At 55.2% G+C, this 16,099-nt stretch overlaps 3 protein-coding genes across 3 annotated transcripts; 1 reads left to right on the forward strand and 2 right to left on the reverse strand.

Annotated features, from left to right (window-relative positions):
* Window positions 1-1,080: 1,080 nt before the first annotated feature.
* Window positions 1,081-5,436, reverse strand: CD320 (CD320 molecule). Its single transcript, XM_045774435.1, has 5 exons — window positions 5,238-5,436; window positions 2,642-2,755; window positions 2,065-2,298; window positions 1,663-1,821; window positions 1,081-1,554 (listed from the first exon to the last, which is right to left on the reverse strand). The coding sequence occupies exons 1-5, from the start codon at window positions 5,362-5,364 to the stop codon at window positions 1,412-1,414; spliced, it is 777 nt and encodes a 258-aa protein (XP_045630391.1). The 5' UTR covers window positions 5,365-5,436; the 3' UTR covers window positions 1,081-1,411.
* Window positions 5,437-8,095: 2,659 nt separating this feature from the next.
* Window positions 8,096-14,850, reverse strand: NDUFA7 (NADH:ubiquinone oxidoreductase subunit A7). The gene is made up of 4 exons (XM_045774315.2): window positions 14,745-14,850; window positions 14,264-14,313; window positions 11,384-11,533; window positions 8,096-8,304 (listed from the first exon to the last, which is right to left on the reverse strand). The coding sequence occupies exons 1-4, from the start codon at window positions 14,793-14,795 to the stop codon at window positions 8,214-8,216; spliced, it is 342 nt and encodes a 113-aa protein (XP_045630271.1). The 5' UTR covers window positions 14,796-14,850; the 3' UTR covers window positions 8,096-8,213.
* A 37-nt stretch (window positions 14,851-14,887) lies between these two features.
* Window positions 14,888-16,031, forward strand: RPS28 (ribosomal protein S28). The gene is made up of 4 exons (XM_045774316.2): window positions 14,888-15,000; window positions 15,095-15,142; window positions 15,623-15,756; window positions 15,948-16,031. Exons 1-3 carry the CDS (start codon window positions 14,962-14,964, stop codon window positions 15,743-15,745), a joined length of 210 nt encoding a protein of 69 aa, XP_045630272.1. The 5' UTR covers window positions 14,888-14,961; the 3' UTR covers window positions 15,746-15,756; window positions 15,948-16,031.
* The last annotated feature ends 68 nt before the right edge of the window (window positions 16,032-16,099 follow it).

Here is a 16,099-nt window from a genome sequence, read left to right on the forward strand (position 1 = left end):
CATCAGGCTCCCTGCTCAACGGGGAGTCTGCTTCTCCCTCTCCCTCTCCCTCTGCCTCTCCCCTGGCACATGCTCTCGCTCTAATAAATAAATAAAATCTTTAAAAAATAAAATAGAATAAATTCACCAGTAAAGAGTGAACTCGTGAAACCCTAGACACCCCACCCTCGGACCCTAACGAAGACAGAGAGCCCCAGGTCCACACTGCCTCTTTACCCGTGATCTCGCTGTGCGGCCCGTGAGGGTGCCGTGTGCCCTCTTGCGAGGACTTGTGAGTCATCACCCTCGTTCCTCGAAGTTCCCGGATAGTCTTTGCTGAAGTGCGTCCAGCGATCATAAGAAGAACCACAAGGGCGGGCCCAGCCACAACATCGGCAGATCCGTGGGGGCTGGCTACGCCGGGCACAGACCCAGGCAGATGCCCCAGGCATTCCTAGCCAGTGGCGTCACTGTCAACAGGCTGGTACCTACAGGACAGACAGCACCTGCCCCCAGAGCCCACTGGGGTTATTCAAATTAGCCGATCCCAAGCCCGCTCACCCTGCCTCACCTGTTCCTTCCCATGGGAACCACAATAAAGGTTCTTGCCTACATTCTCCACCCTCTCCCTCTGCCTCCTGACCCTGGGACTTCCTTCCCCTGTGTGGCACAGTGTGCCAACTCCGCGCCCCCCCCATCTTTTGGGAACTGCGAGTCTTTTCAACGGCAGTCCGCACCTGCACAATAATGAAACCTACATTTTAAAACCGGGTGGAGCCCAGACCAACCCTGGGATGCCCAGCTTCCATCTCAAAGAGGAAGAAGCCACGATGGATGGCGGTTCCCCAGGACTCTAGGAGGCACTGGTCGGGTTCTGCTCCCCCGCACAAGAGCCTTCGGGTCATGCAGACCACCCTGCTGCCCCAGCCCCGCTGCCTCCTGATGTGGGTCCCAGGAAGCTAGAGGCAAAGTGGCCGAGGGAGTGCCCAGGGCTGGGTCTCGGAGTCCCACCCTCTCGAGACACTTCCACCACGGAGGAGGGCCTGGCCTGGAGATCCCTGGCTGGCTGGGCAGAGCGAGACAGAGGCCCAGAGGCAGGCAGAAGATGTGAAGTAACTTTAATCGGCACCTTCAGATGGGGGCAGCAGGAGTGTCTACATGTGGGGCCGCCCCCAGAAGCAGCCTGGGACCAGCCCCTCAGTTCCAGCTGTGATGTACTCCCCATCCAGGCTCCCTGCATCCAGGGGGAGGGTCCCAGCACCCCCAACCTCTCCGGAGCCAGCGGCAGGAGCTCTGGTCCATGGTGCTGCCTGGCCAGAAGGACCCACGTCTGAGGGCTGGTGCGCCAGCAGCCGTGCGCTGCTGCTGAGGTACACGTCCCCATAGCTGCCCCCGCTCAGGGACCAAGAGCTGTGGTAGCAAGAGCCCGTCCTCAGAAGTGCGAGGTCTTCCTGTCTGACAGCAGCAGGGACTCCTTCACGACCGTCAGCAGCCCCAGCGGGTGCAGCCGCCCCCGCACACAGAGCCGGGACAGCACAAACAGGGAGATGGCAGCCACACCGGCACTGAGCACCACTGTGGGGGACAGACAGGCAGGAGTCAGCAGCTCGCCACACGGAGAAGGGGCATCTGCAGCCTGTCCCCTCCCCAAGCCCCAGGAGTAGGAGGGCCTGGTCATCTCACCCGCAGCTGCGATAACCCCACAAGCACTCCGGTATCCAGACTGGACAGAGTCCTGGTCCTCAACGGGGGTGGCTGTGGCATTCTTGAGAGAGGTGACACTGTGCGGGGTCACAGGCGTCCCTGTGGACGTGGCAGTCCCTTCCTTGAGGGTCTCAGTTCCTGCAATAAGTCCAGGCATTCAGCAGCTGGGGATTGGGCAATGAGGACGGTGGGGGGGGGACGACACATGATGAACAGGTGTTCCAAATGCCTGAGGGGACCTTGGGGCTGATCTTCCGCTGCCCCCACGGGGATGCAAGTGTCCACACCCTCAGCCTGGTCCCACCGGAAGCGTGAGGTGTCCTTATCTAATGCCCAGCCCTCTCCACCCCTCCAGGCACACTGAGGTCCCATGATACACACCACAGCCAAGCTCGTCACTGGAGGCGGGACAGTCGGGATGGCCATCGCAGAGCCAGGTGTGTGGGATGCAGGCACCGCCTAGCAGGCAGCGGAGCTCCCCAGCCGGGCAGGGCTGGTAACTGCAGTTGTGAACATTCTCGACGATGCCATCTAGGCAGTCATCGATGTTGTCACAAGGGCAGGGGCTGCCAGTGGGTGGCTGGCACTCTCCGTCCTGGGCACAAGGCTTGTTCCCTGGGGTACGAGGTCAGTCAGGTCCCAAACACCTGCCCAACAGTGCTGCGGTACGCCCCTCCACCCGGCCCCCTTGTAAGCCCCGCCTTCCAGGAACAGGTGACTCTAGAAAAATCCACCCATCCTAAAGACTCCCCCTTGCTAGCTCCACCTGCCAAGGACTGGCCTCCCTGCAAGCCCCTCTTCCCAAGGCCCCCCTAAGTCCGCTTCCCAGTAAACCCACCTCGTCTTGTAAGCCCTGCCCACCCTCAGGCCCCGCCCCATCATTCCCCCGCCTGAAGGCCACACCCCTCGCACCAGCAGCTCACCCCTGCGGCCCCGCCCCCAGAGCCCGGCTACTCACGGCACTCCTCCTCATCGCTGCCGTCCGGGCAGTCCTTGTCACCATCGCAGCGCATCGTGAGAGGCACACAGAAGCCACTGGTCCGGCACTGGAAGCTGGTGGGCGGGCACGAGCCTGCAAGATGCACACAAGTGAGGTCTGGGAGGCCCGAGTCCTGCCCCCCACCCCAGGGGCACGGTGGTTTCAGACTGCGACCACCAGGAGGCAGGCCAGGTCCCAGGGCACTGGAATGACACTGGCAGCCACCGTTTGCTGAGGACCTACTACGCGGGAGGCTCGGAGGGCAGGTTCTACCGCCAGCCCCATGCTGCAGAAGACACTGAGGAGACAGGCAAGGCCCGGGGCTACAGAGCTGGTGGCAGAGTCCAGGTCTGAACCCAGGTCTCACTGATCCTGGGGTCTTTACCAGGCTCCAGGCCAGATGGTCTCCCCAAGAGGCTCTCCAAGATCCACGGTTAAACAGACTAGGGTAGGGGCCATCTCTGAACCTGCCCTGGCCCAGGCCCATGGTCTGGGTCGGCAAGGCCCATTATATCCCACCTGCTTAGCCAAGGGGAAACTGAGGCCCTGGGTGGAGGACCTGCTTAGTTACCAAGGCTTGTCCACTCACCACCTAAATTCCTCCCAGATCCGACCACTTTCCCCATCCTGAATGTGCCGCCTCCTCACCAGGCCCCATCCCCATCTCCATTTGGACACTGGGGATCTCACAGAGTCACATCATTCAGTCACCTGCCCTTGCCTCCTCTCTGCTCAAAGCTGTGCCCTGGTCCCCTGAGCCTCTCACACCAAATCCCTATTTTGTCTATGTGGCCACAGGCCTGGCAAAGCCCTGCCATGAACCCTTCCTGGACCTCATTTCCTCCCTCCTTCTTCCTCTTCATCCAGCTCCCTCTGTCCTGGCCTCCTCACTGTTCTCCAAGAGGCCTGGCTCATTTCTACCTCAGGGCCTTTGCCTGCGCTGATGCTTGGCCCTGTGCCCCTCTCTTCCCCACACTCTGCAACTGGTGATTCCTCCCCAGCTTTCAGATCTCTGCTTCTTATTCTTGGAAAGGGTCTCACGCACCCCTCAGAGAGGCCTGAAGCTCTGCCTTCCACTAAAACAATGGTCCTCAAATTGGTATCCACACAGACTGGACACTCAGTGGAGATCAGGGCCAGGACCTTGTGACCGCAAGCCCAGGGCAATACAGACACAAGTCACACAAGGGTCCAGGCTGGGTCCTGATGAGATCTGAGCCTTCCTGGACCCCAGGCAGTGAGGCTCGGGCTACATGCTGATCTGGAAGAGCACGAAAGGGCCTAGAACGTGGGCAGCAGGAGAAGTCTGACAGACTGAGGAAACGAATGGCCTTTAAGGCTCTCCTCCTGGGTTCAGTGATGGGGGTGCAAATACCTGCTTGGCCCCAACCTAGAGGCACTCCAGTCAATCCTGGTACTCTTAGCATCTCCACCGTTACTTACAGGCCTGAGCCTCCAAACCCCCTTCTCCCCACAGCCAGCCCGCCACAGGCCTCCAGGCCCAATGACACCTGTGACCCACACAGTCCCTGAGCTTTTGAAGACAGGAAGAGCTGTGACCGGACCTGGAGCTGGCTTCCTTCCCTGCCCACGGGGGGTCTGGCGGTCTCTGGGTGCGGCTTCCTCTCTAGGCCTAGCCACTCTTAGCCTTGCCAACCTCCCGACCGACCTCCCTCCCTGGCGTGTGTGTTCTTCCTGGAAAGTGGGAGGCAGAGCACAGCAGACCAGGCCTCATAGGGCTATTGGGTCAGACAGGAGTTGAAGTGACCAGTGACTTTCCCTCCCAGCCTCAGTTCCCTCCCCTGTAAAAGGAGCATGTTAGGAGTCCCTACCTCATTGTCCTGAGGAGAGGAGAACTGTAGAGTTTGGTACTTGGTTAAATTGAGTCCTGCCTCCTTAAAGGAACCAGGAACATTTAGCCTGTAAAGGCAGGGGCTTTGGGGTGAGGCAGGGACCAGATCAGACGGGAGCTCACTGCTGAAAGCGAGGATCACCTGTGCCTACACGGAGGTCACTCTCCCACCCAGCTGCCTCTGGGAACCTCAGGGAGGGCCACCAAGACCACCTAGGCCCAGGAGCAGGTGCCCGAAGGCCTGGCGTCACAGGGAGGGAGAGAAACGATGGGGACGGTGGGGGCTGGTCGCCCAGGAAACTCAGCCATATGGCCTTGGGGTTGGATGAGGGCCTCCTACAACTGCTGCAAGAGGCGCCAGGTGACCGGCCATGCACAGTTAGAGGTCGGACAACCTGAGCCTACAGCAAGCCTTCCTGCCCACGCTGGGCTGAAGGGCGGCTTGGAGGTGACAAAGGGGTACGCCAAGCAGAGCAGGAGTGGGGTGTGAGCAGGCAGAAGCAGGACAGTTAAAGGCAGGCAGAGCCACCCACGCGAGGATCCCCTGACTGGGGAAGGCTCGCTCAAAGGCCAGGCTCCCCGCACTCCAGAGTCTCCAGCCACGTGCCGGGGGAGTGTCCGGAGCGCACAAGCGTTACAACCAATGGCGAGGCGCCGCCGGCGCGCGGGGCGGGACCAGGCCTCCCGGGGGGCGCGCGCGTGGAGTACGCGGAGCTCACTCACCTGGGGCCTGGGCCAAGAACTGGATCGGGACCGGGCTCGGGGCGGCCTCCATGCCCAGCCCGAAGCCGAGCAGCAGCCGCAGCGCCAGACCCAGGGCCGCTGTCCGCCGCACTCCGCCCTGCGCCATGCAGCCGCTTGCTGCACCGCCCCGTCCCGGTACTAACCACGCGCCGACTGGGCCTCGCTTTTATCCCGGCGCACGCGCGCCGCGGTCGGGGGCGGGGCCCACGCCCCGAGGAGCCGCGGCGCCCGCCGCTAAGAGTACCGTAAAGGTCCGAATACGAGAGGAACCAAATTTGAGGCTCTAACCCACTTTTCCCAGTGACAAGGTACATCGAAATGTGTTGGGCCCATCTGAAGTTAGAAACTATGGGGATGTAAACGAACTTGTCATTGTCTACTTACAATATCGAATGTGTCGCGGACATACCGCAGCAAATGTTACTGTCTGATTATCATATTTAATATGGTAGCCACTCCCCTCAGGCACGCCCCAGCCTTTCCCTCCTCCTGCTTCTCCCATGCGCCCAACTTTTCTACTTTGCTTACTTTGATTGAGTGATGACCCACTAGGTCAGCTGCAGGGCAGGAATGCTGTGTTGTTCACTGCATCTCCAGTGCCTAGCACAGCGTCGGCCACAATAGCAGGCTCTGAAATATTTAGTGAATAAATGAACGAAACACTCCCAGAATTTACTGGCTTCCATCAAGGGTCCGGTCCCTCGCACCTGGATGCGCTCACCCACACCCACTGCCTCCTTCAGTCCTCCTCACAGGGCGGTGGGTATTCTCCAGGAACAAGATATGTAAAGGCAGCCCATGGGCTTTCTCATGCTCAACCAATAGGCACATAAAATACAAACCTTCTGCAGGCTTTCTAGCCAACCAGTGGCCGTGTTTTCTTGAAAGTTAAGTATTTTATCGATTGTTCTGCCTTGAGAAGAAGCAACGCGTCGGACTGTCAGCAGAACCCCAAACAAGTGGAGGTCCCTCAGTGTTAGGTATGCAAGCATTTACCCCCACCCCCACCCCCATTTCCTGGAAGCAACACTAAAGCATCCAGATCTTTCCCACAAGGGGCTGTTTGCAGGTTGTTGGCAAGCTTCACTATTTGAAAATGTTGAAAGTTATAGCTGCTTTTGGAGTGTGTATATGTGTGTGTTGGGGTTTTTTGTTGTTGTTTAAAACCTCCCAGATTCCCATGTGCAATGGGTAGAGGCTAAGGAGTACCGGCGCAGAGGCAGGTGACAAACAGTGGACTGTGCACCGTAGGGGTGGGGAGCATCCCACCTTTGAGGCTCAAAGGTCTCTGGGGTGCAGGGGTAGAAGCTGAAGAAGCCATGGATTTGTAGTAGCTTGGCAGACTCATCAGCTGCCAGGTTCAATTTCAGTGAGCCTGAGCGAGTTCTTGTCCGTCATTCTGTTTTTCTGTCAAGGGGGTGTGGCATCAGCCATGACCTCACAGGATTGCTCCACAAAGGAGCTGAGATCCTGAAAGCGTTCAAAACAGTACCTAGTGGGGCACCTGGGTGGCTCAGTCGTTAAGCCTCTGCCTTCGGCTGAGGGTATGGTCCCAGAGTCCTGGGATCGAGCCCCACATCAGGCTCCTCCTGGGAGCCTGCTTCTTCCTCTCTCACTCCCCTTGCCTGTGTTCCATCTCTTGATGGCTGTGTCTCTGTCAAAGAAATAAATAAAATCTTAAAAAAAAAAAAAAAAAAAAAACCAGTACCTAGCACACAGAGCTCAGGTGTCAGACGTTCCTTCCCACCCCCGCTCCCTGGCGAAATTTCAAATCTGTGTCATCAAGCTATTCGGAAGCCTTCAATGGCATATCTTGCCTGCAGTCTGTGGAAGCCCTCAGGGCTGCCTTTCTTGTGACTTCAGGACATCCTGCCCAGACTTCCTCTCCCTCCAGATCTCCTTTCTGAATCTGACTCAACCTTTCCTCCAATGAGAGTCCCACCTCCTCCAGAAAGCCTGCCCTGGGGCTGCAGCCCAGGGTTTTCTTCCAGATGAGCTTTTAGCATTTACATCACCCACTCTGGGGCTCCCTCATACATCCCACCTGGAACGGGGACCTTTCCTGCCTTGTTCTACACTTCCGGAGAGCAAGGCAGTCTCAACACCCTCATCTTCACACATCTCCTCTTTGCCTACCAAAGGACTGTGGGGTTCTTCCATTGGGCAGCCATGACATGCCCCCACTTGAGGTCCCTACATGGCTCCCCATTGCTCCTGCGGCCAGACTTGGGCTGCTTCTTTTCTGGCTTTCACTCAGCTGCTCATTCCTCCACAAGGACCAGTCCTTTCCATTCCTAGGCTGACTCCGTCTCACTCCCCAGAACCACGCAGAAAGGCTTCTGGCTCAGGGAGGCCTTCCCTCACCTGTCCTAGGTGAGCCTTCCCTGGGAGTTGTCCTGCTGTCCTCGGTCACCCCCGCCAAGCTGCAGGGTGCTCAAGGTCAGATGGGGGCAGCAGCAGAAGGGTGCTGGCCAGTGTCCCCATGAGCAACTGCAATGGGAGTTCTTGAGAAACTTAAGCGAGCAGCTTATGTTCAGCCCCGTGTTCCTTCACCGTCAGTGCCTTCCAAACACCCACAGGTCCTGGAACCCAGCCTACTGCTCTGTAGGTTAGCCCCACCCACAGGGAAGGGATGGTGACAACACCGGAGCCCTGGACACCCTGCCCCTGGACCCCATGGCATCAGCCTCTGTGAGCAGTGACAGCGTGTCACCCTGAAGTGCAAGAACACTATCCCTCCCTGGCTCCTGGAGTGCTGACGGAGTGAGGATCCAGCACCAGCTTCACCAGGAAATCCATGTAAGTCATACGCAGCTTCAAAAGTCAGAACGAAGTGATACTGGAGAGCTAAGTGTATTTGTCATAAATTAGGTCGTGTTCTCCCTGGAAAGAATACAAGGAGGGGAAGCACTCAGGGGGCCTTGAGGGTCGGGCCAGGTGCCCCCAGATGCAGAGTCACAGGTAAGGCTGGTCCTTGGACAGCTCCCACCTCTTCATAGGAGGAGCTGGCGACACAGCCTTCTTCTCAGTGGCTGCTGCAGCCGAGCTGCAAGGGAAAAGAGACTTTGATTAGGGCCAGGTCTCCGAGAGCAGCATAGAGGGACTGGAGGGAGCCCATATCTGTGCCCAGCAAGACCATGGCTGCCGAGACTGTGGCTCTGCAGGCCAGAGTGAGGGTGTTTCAGAGTGCCCAAACTCCTTCACCAGGGTCCCCCAGAGGGTCAGCCAATGCTTGCTGGGAGCTGGCCAGAACCCTTCCTGCTCAAGCCCCCATGTGAACCCCCAGTCACCCTCCCCTGGCTCCTGAGCTCAAAGCCAGCCATAAAGAGCTGGGCTCCTCCTCTAGCACCCTTCCCACTTGTAGCCCCAGGGTGGACAAGCACCCCATTCCTGTTGCCTCCAAACAGGATACTGGCAAAAGGGCCAAGCATCAGGTGATGTGTGCCCACTGCTCTCTCCTCCCTCAGTGCGAAGCACTTGCCACATGGCAGGCACTGTGCGTGGCCCAGCATAGCACTAAGACCTGACCTCAGTCTAATGAGGCTGAGAGTCAAGTGCAGTTGAAAAATACACCATTTGGGGCACTTGGGTGGCTCAGCTGGTTAAGAGTCTGACTCTTGGTTTCAGTTCAGGTCATGATCTCAGGACCCTGAGACTGAGCTTTGCGTCAGGCTCCCCACTGAGCAGGGAGTCTTCTTCCCTCCCCCACCCCGCCCCTCCCCCTGCTTGTGTGTGCATTCACGCGTGAACTCTCTAAAATAAATCAATCTTTAAAAAAAAAAAAAGAAGAAGAAGAAAAGAAAAAGAAGAGTACACCATTTGGCCCAGAGTGAGCCCCAAAGAGAGACACTGTGGCAACAAATCCAAGGCAGGCGTCTCCTGAGACACCCAAGCCCTGGCGCCTAGGGCTGGAGAGGCCTGCACACATGGTAAGTCCAAAGGGGGAGGAGGCAGGCAGGCAGGCTCTCACTGTGGAGGCGGCTCCCAGGAGCAGGGGTTCCAGGGCCTCCCACCCTCCCCGGAGTCTGAAGGAGGTGGAAGAGGCAGAAGCAGGCATCCCAGGGCAGGTGAGGGGGTCTGGGGGGAATTGGGTAGTGTGCCACAGTCCGGTGCTGGACTCTGGAGAACTAGAAGGTAACAAGGACCATGACACTGACCATTCACCGAGTTCTAATTATACAGCAGGCCCTGCCTGGCCTCGACACCTTACAGGTCTTGTCACACGGCAAACCCACCATCCCCGTTTTACAGATAAAGAAACTGAGGCTCAGGAAGGCCGAAACACTGGCTGCTGACCACACGATGAACTGACTGTAGAGCCCAGATACCATTGGGATCTGAGCAAACTGTTTTTGAAATCCTGCTTCTGCTACCCACTAGCTGTGTGACAGGCAGGTCCCGTGGCCTGTGCCTCAATTTCCTCTTCTGCAACAGGGGCCATCACTGCCTAACTTGTGGAGGGATTAGGAGGCAGGCATGGCATTGACGCCATTCTAAAACCTTACAGATATTAATTATGAAGATTACCCTTTACAACAACTCTGCTGTAGACTACATGTTTTGTCTCTCCCAAACTCCTATGCTGAAACCGCAACGCCCAACGTGATGGTATTTGGAGGTAGAGCCCTTGGGAGATGATTAGGTCCTAAGGAAGGAGCCCTCATGAATGAGATTAGTGCCCTTATAAGAGACCCTAGACACTGCTTACCCCTTCCATCGTGTGAGGACATAGCAAGAAAATGCCATTTGTGAACCAAGAAGAGAACCCTCACCAGACATGGAATCTGCCGGCACCTTGATCCTGGACTCCCCAGCCTCCAGAACTGTGCAAAACATGCCTCTGTTGTTTATAAGCCACCGCAGTCTAGGACATTGTCATAGCAGCCGAGTGAACTGAGATAAACTCCCTAAAGCAGATTCTATTATCGTTTCCATTTATTTAAGAGAAGGCACCTGAGACCAGGGACCAAACCGCGTTTTAAGGGGCCTGAGATTTAGACAATTCTTTCTTTTGGGCACTTGGCTGGTTCAGTTGGTGGAACATCTGACTCTGTATCTCAGGGTCATGAGTTCAAGCCCCATGTTGGGCATGGAGCCTACTTAAAAAAAAAATACAATTCTTGGGGCGCCTGGGTGGCGCAGTCGTTAAGCGTCTGCCTTCAGCTCAGGGCGTGATCCCAGTGTTCTGGGATCGAGCCCCACATCAGGCTCCTCAGCTGGGAGCCTGCTTCTTCCTCTCCCACTCCCCCTGCTTGTGTTCTCTCTCTTGCTGGCTCTCTGTCAAATAAATAAATAAAATCTTTAAAAAAAAAATACAATTCTTAATCTTTAAGAAGAATTCAAAGAAAATGTGGTGTGTGTGTATACACATAAACATACATACACACACAATGGTATACTCTTCAGCCATAAAAAAAGAAAGAAATCTTCCATTTGCAACATGTATGGACCCTGAGAGTACTATGCTAAGTGAAACAAATCAGAGAAAAAAATACTGTGGGATCCCACTTATGTGTGGAATCTAAAAACAAAACAAAAAAACCAAACTCATAGATACACAGACTGATGGTCACCAGAGGCAGGAGGCAGGTGGGGGGTGGGTGAAATGAGTGAAGGGGGCCAAAAGGTACAAACTTCCAATTATAAGACAAGTAAGTCTCGGGGACATAATACACAGCATGGTGACTGTAGTTAACAACACATTATTGCATATTTGAAAGTTGCTAAGAGATAGATCTTAAAAGTTCTCATCAAAAGAAAGAAACGTCTAACTCTGTCTGTGGTGACGGCTAAGTAGACTTACTGCAGTGATCACTTCACAACGTATACAAACATCAAATGTGAAACTCACATAATGTTCTATGTTAATTACGCCTCAATTAAAAAAAAAAATTACAAAAACAACGCCTGGGCTTCTCTCGGACCCCTTGACGGGAGCCTGGAGCTTCATTTGCTTTGTAGCCACCGCAGCCCTGGCTGAGGCCCCAGCCCCTACCCTGGGCTGAGTGGGGATTCACAGAGGTCTCCCATGAAAAGCCCCCACAGGACAGTTCCTAACACAGTAAACGGGACCTTGAAAAGCACAAGCAAGAGAAAGGGCTGGTTCCAGGCTGCAATGCCCTCACCTCTCTGCAGGCTTGCCTGACGCCAATACCTTCTGTGAGGACATGATGACTGAGGGCGGCATAGCTTCCCGGCGGCCATCGCGAGTGCAGTAGTGGTTGCTGGAGAGCTTGTGGCTGGGGCCCACAGGGAGCTTGGGAGGAGGCTGCGTTCTGCGGAAAAAAATATCACCACTGAAGCTAACAGAAAACCTTTTTTCTTTTTTTTAAGATTGTATTTATTTATTTGAGAGAGACTGAGTGCACACACACACACCTGAAGGGAGGGGAGGGGAGGGGAGGGGAGAGGGGGAGACAGAGGGAGGAGGAAAGATTCTTAAGCAGATTCCGCACTGTGCGCGGAGCCCGACATGGGTCTTGATCTTACAACCCCAAGATCATGACCTGAGCGGAAAACTAGAATTGGACGCTTAATGGACTGAGCCCCCCAGGCGCCCCTAATAGAAAGTCACTCTTTCTGGCTAGGCTGGCCTAGGCCGCCTCAGTCACTGGGCTGCAGGCCAGGGGAATTGCCTGGCACGCTGTCATGGATGCATGGCTAGGGAGGATCCAAGCCCTGCAGCAGGGAGCAGTCTCTGCTTTGGGTGTGGAGATGCTGGACGGCAAGGCCTAGATATGCCCCAATGTACGGAAGACCTGTTCTGAGGCTTCTCAGGGAAAAGGGCAGCCCAGACTAGACACCCAGACCTGTTCCCACCCCACCATGGCCCAAAGCTTGCATCTGGCCTCACGTCCACCTGCAGGAGCTCAGGAAATGAAGAGGCCAGGGTCTGAGGCTCTGCCCACCTCATATCCAGTAGTCACAGAGTATAACTGCTTTGGCAAAAGCCCCAGACTTAGCTTATTCTGCGGGTCTTTGTTCCCAAAGGCCAGGCTACAGAACTCCTGGGTTTCCGGTTATCTCAGGAACTCTCTGAAGAACCCTGCTGGGCTCAAGGCTTATTACTCGAAGAGCACCTTGTCCTCTGAGGTCTCTGCATTTCCTGCCTGGTCAGCCAACGCTATAGCCAGAGCTGGGGTAGGGGGTGGGGGTGGATGAGTGAATAGAGTTCTGTCCTGGGTTGGGCTAAAACCTAGGGTGAATTTACGAAGAAGCCAGAAGCCTAAAATGGAAACGCTAACCTCAAAACAAAACAGAAGCCTCCTTGGAAAACATAGCAGAGAGGAAAGGCAGAAAAAATAGGAGAAATCATAAAATCACCGGCTTTTCATTCAACCATGTTTTAAAACAATTTGTCTGTCTGCTAACTGTTTTGCCAGGATTTAAGTTTTTCTTAAAACAAGTGATAGCCATTGTATAAAAAAATTAGAAATATACATAAAAACATAAAAATTTAATATTAAAAGCAATATCCTGGGGCACCTGGGTGGCTCAGTTGGTTAAGTGTCCCACTCTTGGTTTTGGCTCAGCTCATGATCTCAGGGTCATGAGATCAAGCCCCATGTCAGACTCTGCACTCAGTGTGCGTCTGCTTAAGACTCTCTCTCCTCCCTCTGCCCTGCCCCCAGCTCACACGTGTATGTGTGTGTGTGTGTGCGCGTGCACGCTCTCTCTCTCAATAAACAAGTAAATAAATAAAATCTTTAAAATAAACAGATAAAAGCAATATCCTGGGGCACCTGGCTGGCTCAGAGGAGCATGCGACTCTTGCCCAGGTTGTGAGTTCAAGCCCCACATTTGGTGTAGAGATTAAAAATAAAATCTTAAAAATAAAAAAAAAGGCAATATCCGTGGGGCAGTTAGAATTTGCTTAACCCCTGGAGTGCAGACGGTCCCCGTGTGGGTGTGGCCATAGCTTTCTGCCACCTAGCAGAAGGGTAAGAACCAGTGCCCAACAGACACACATGAATCACCAGGGGGCGCCACTACCCTAAGGAGGTTGGAAATTTTATAAACCCGTTTCCTCAAAAGGCCCACCAACTACCCTGGATGGAAAGCAACTTCAAACTTCTGATATTTGGAATTAGTTACAGCAGGTAAGCATTCACATAAATTTGGTTATTCAAATGCTAGTTGTCTTCCTTTCGTGCTAATCCTCAATCGCTGCCTTACCTTTGCCTACTCCTCTGACTTCCAATATACTGCTATCCCTCCTTTCCCCGATGTGGTCCAGCCACACTGGCCTCCTTCCTACTTCCGGCTCTGTCGGGCCTCAACAGGCTTGGCGTGTACCGTTTCCTCTGTCCAGAATGCTCTTTCGATAATTACCATTTGGCTCCTTATTATTCAGGTGACTCAAACATCAATCCAAGAAAAAAGACCTTTAGTGACCACCTGACCTGAGGTAGCCACCCTCCAGCTTACTCTTACTCATTTTGTCTTCAGAGCATTCTGGAATGCTTTTTACCTATTGCGTTTATTTCCCTACTATGTTTCTCTATTTCTAGAATTTGAACTCCATGAAAGGCATGAGGATAATAACTTTTCTTGTTGGTGCTGGTATCCCAAAGGACATGGCAGGGGCTTGTAAATATTAAGTAATTTCTGGACATAAATGAGTTTGGAATCATAACACTTGTGGATTCAAATCCCAGTTGTCACTTTCTAGCTTCTGAGTGACTTTAAGCAAATCACTGTCTCTCTGAACATCACTTTTTTCATCGGTAGCTTGGGGCTGAGACTACTAACTGGCAGGACCACACTAAGGACTGCACAGCTACACGATCCCCACTCTGAATTCATGTCCAACCTGACTGTTCCACGAGCAGTCAGCTCTGAGTACAGCAAAGTTAAAAGCAAACCTCTGCTTCCACAGCCTGCCAGACACTGGAGACAAGATTCCGGCCCAGCGCAAAGGGGGTCTAAAAGAATACGAATTTTGTTCTTAATGTAAGAATAACAGGAGAAGGCCGGAGTGTGGGCAGCGAGCGGGGCTTGCTCACCGCTTGGAGATCTCCTGGTAGCGCAGCTGCAACTTCGCCTGCAAATCGTGCTGTGAGAGGAGAGGAAGGAGGTCAACCCGCAGGGCACTCCAAGAGAGGAGAGGGCGAGGGAACTGGGGCATCCCAAGGGTGGAGAAGGTAAGGTCGGAGATGGTACAGGGATGGTACAGGGATATGGGCCCTGGCAGTGAAGAGGAGAGCTAGGGCCGGGGCCACAAGATACAGAGCTAAGAAGGTCCCGGACTAGGCAGATGTCAGGCCAGAATGGGTCCAGGGCTGGGGCGGAGGTGGGTGTGTTGGCTGAAGGGTCACCAGTTGGGGGTCCTGGGCTGAGACAAGGGTTCCAACCTAGGGGGATCTCGGCACTAAAAGCCTCAGACCCAAGGGTGCAGGAGGAAGGGGACTAGCGGGAGCGGGTGCAAAGCGCACGGAGCCCACAGCCGCCCCCCTCCCCCCGTATGGCCCTTTCCATCCAGCGCACCCCGGACGCCCAGTTCCGCAGCCGCTGGATGAAGCGGGTGGCGGACGCCATGTTCCGTTTGCGCTGAAGGACGCCAGTGACGTCTCTACCGCGAGGGCTGCTGGGAAGAACGTTCATGGTCTCGCGAGAGCGGGAGCGGGCGGGGCTAGAGCGTAGTATAAAAGTTCTTTTCGGAGCACGTGACCCCTCTCCGGCAGACCGCCGCCGCGCCGCCATCATGGACACGAGCCGTGTGCAGCCCATCAAGTTGGCCAGGGTGAGGTGGGGGTCCTGATTTGGGGGCCGGGATGAAGAAAGATGGGGTAGGGGGGTCGGGCTGCCCAGGTCTGATCCCAGCTTCTCTCCGCCAGGTCACTAAGGTTCTGGGCAGGACTGGCTCACAGGGACAGTGCACGCAGGTGAGCGCTCGGGTGGGGACGCCCCGGGGTCTGAGCCCTGTTGACCGCCTGGCCAGCTGCACCCTGAGAACCGGAGGCCTTATATCCCAGGGCTCCCAGAGTGCCCGGAGACCTCACTAGAGCCCTGCCTACAGGGTCTGAGCTCCGTCGACCTCACTCCCCGGGCTCCGACGTTCCTCTTTCTCGTGGCTTAGGCCGTCCTAACGACCTCTTTGTGGCCATGCCCTGCCGAGTGTGCTTTCCTCCCGAACGGGACTAGAGCTGCAGCTGTCTCTCCTGGTGGCTCCTTTGGCCGCTCCAGAACTTTGTTCTCCACGACTTGGCTCTCTTGGGCTTCTCTTCTGGCTCAGTTCTGCCTCCCAGACGCAGTTCCCTTTCTAAGTATCTCTGAGCTGGTCCCAACACGTTCTCCGAATCGAAACATCCTGTCCAGCTGTACCTGGCCCTAACTCGTTCGCGTCCCCCCGATGGACCCCGTAGGTGCGCGTGGAGTTCATGGACGACACCAGCCGCTCCATCATCCGCAACGTGAAAGGCCCCGTGCGCGAGGGCGACGTGCTCACCCTATTGGAGTCAGAGCGAGAAGCTCGGAGGTTGCGCTGAACTTGTGGCTGGTGAGTGCGGGGCTGGGGTGGAAAACAGCAGGGCCATTAGACCCTTGGTTGGTAGTAGGGAGGCTTCGCCAGATCCATGCGTAAGAGGTTCTTGGGGTGGGAAGTGCAGAAAGAGTCTAGTGAGATTTGCAAGATCGGGGAGGGATTTGCTGGGTGGCCCCTTAGTATCTCATGTTTGGGTCTGTTTACAGAGTCCTGGATATCTGGATCGACCACTTGGCTCACAGGGATGATCTGCGATTGTTAATAAACATTTATGTCGTATGTAAACTCGGGATCTTGTTTGGCTGTCACTGGGCTTATAAAATCTTCCAAAGCCCCTTCCACCCTTTGCCCTCTGGTG

The sequence above is a fragment of the Ursus americanus genome, chromosome 14 (assembly GCF_024610735.1).
Source record: "Ursus americanus isolate L20-20 chromosome 14, mUrsAme1.1.p, whole genome shotgun sequence".
NCBI lineage: Eukaryota > Metazoa > Chordata > Mammalia > Carnivora > Ursidae > Ursus > Ursus americanus.

Bases quoted from the DNA above. Each gene is read 5' to 3' on its own strand.
- CD320 (XM_045774435.1), bottom strand. From the start codon at position 5,364: ATGGCGCAGGGCGGAGTGCGGCGGACAGCGGCCCTGGGTCTGGCGCTG. The intron at 2,756-5,237 runs GTGAGTGAGCTC...TGCATCTTGCAG, and splicing joins GTTCTTGGCCCAGGCCCCAG to GCTCGTGCCCGCCCACCAGC. The intron at 1,555-1,662 runs GTGAGATGACCA...TGTCCCCCACAG, and splicing joins TGGGGTTATCGCAGCTGCGG to TGGTGCTCAGTGCCGGTGTG.
- NDUFA7 (XM_045774315.2), bottom strand. From the start codon at position 14,795: ATGGCGTCCGCCACCCGCTTCATCCAGCGGCTGCGGAACTGGGCGTCC. The intron at 11,534-14,263 runs GTGAGCAAGCCC...TTTTTTCCGCAG, and splicing joins TACCAGGAGATCTCCAAGCG to AACGCAGCCTCCTCCCAAGC. The intron at 8,305-11,383 runs GTGAGGGCATTG...TTTCCCTTGCAG, and splicing joins TCAGGCAAGCCTGCAGAGAG to CTCGGCTGCAGCAGCCACTG.
- RPS28 (XM_045774316.2), top strand. From the start codon at position 14,962: ATGGACACGAGCCGTGTGCAGCCCATCAAGTTGGCCAGG. The intron at 15,001-15,094 runs GTGAGGTGGGGG...TCTCTCCGCCAG, and splicing joins AGCCCATCAAGTTGGCCAGG to GTCACTAAGGTTCTGGGCAG. The intron at 15,143-15,622 runs GTGAGCGCTCGG...TGGACCCCGTAG, and splicing joins CACAGGGACAGTGCACGCAG to GTGCGCGTGGAGTTCATGGA.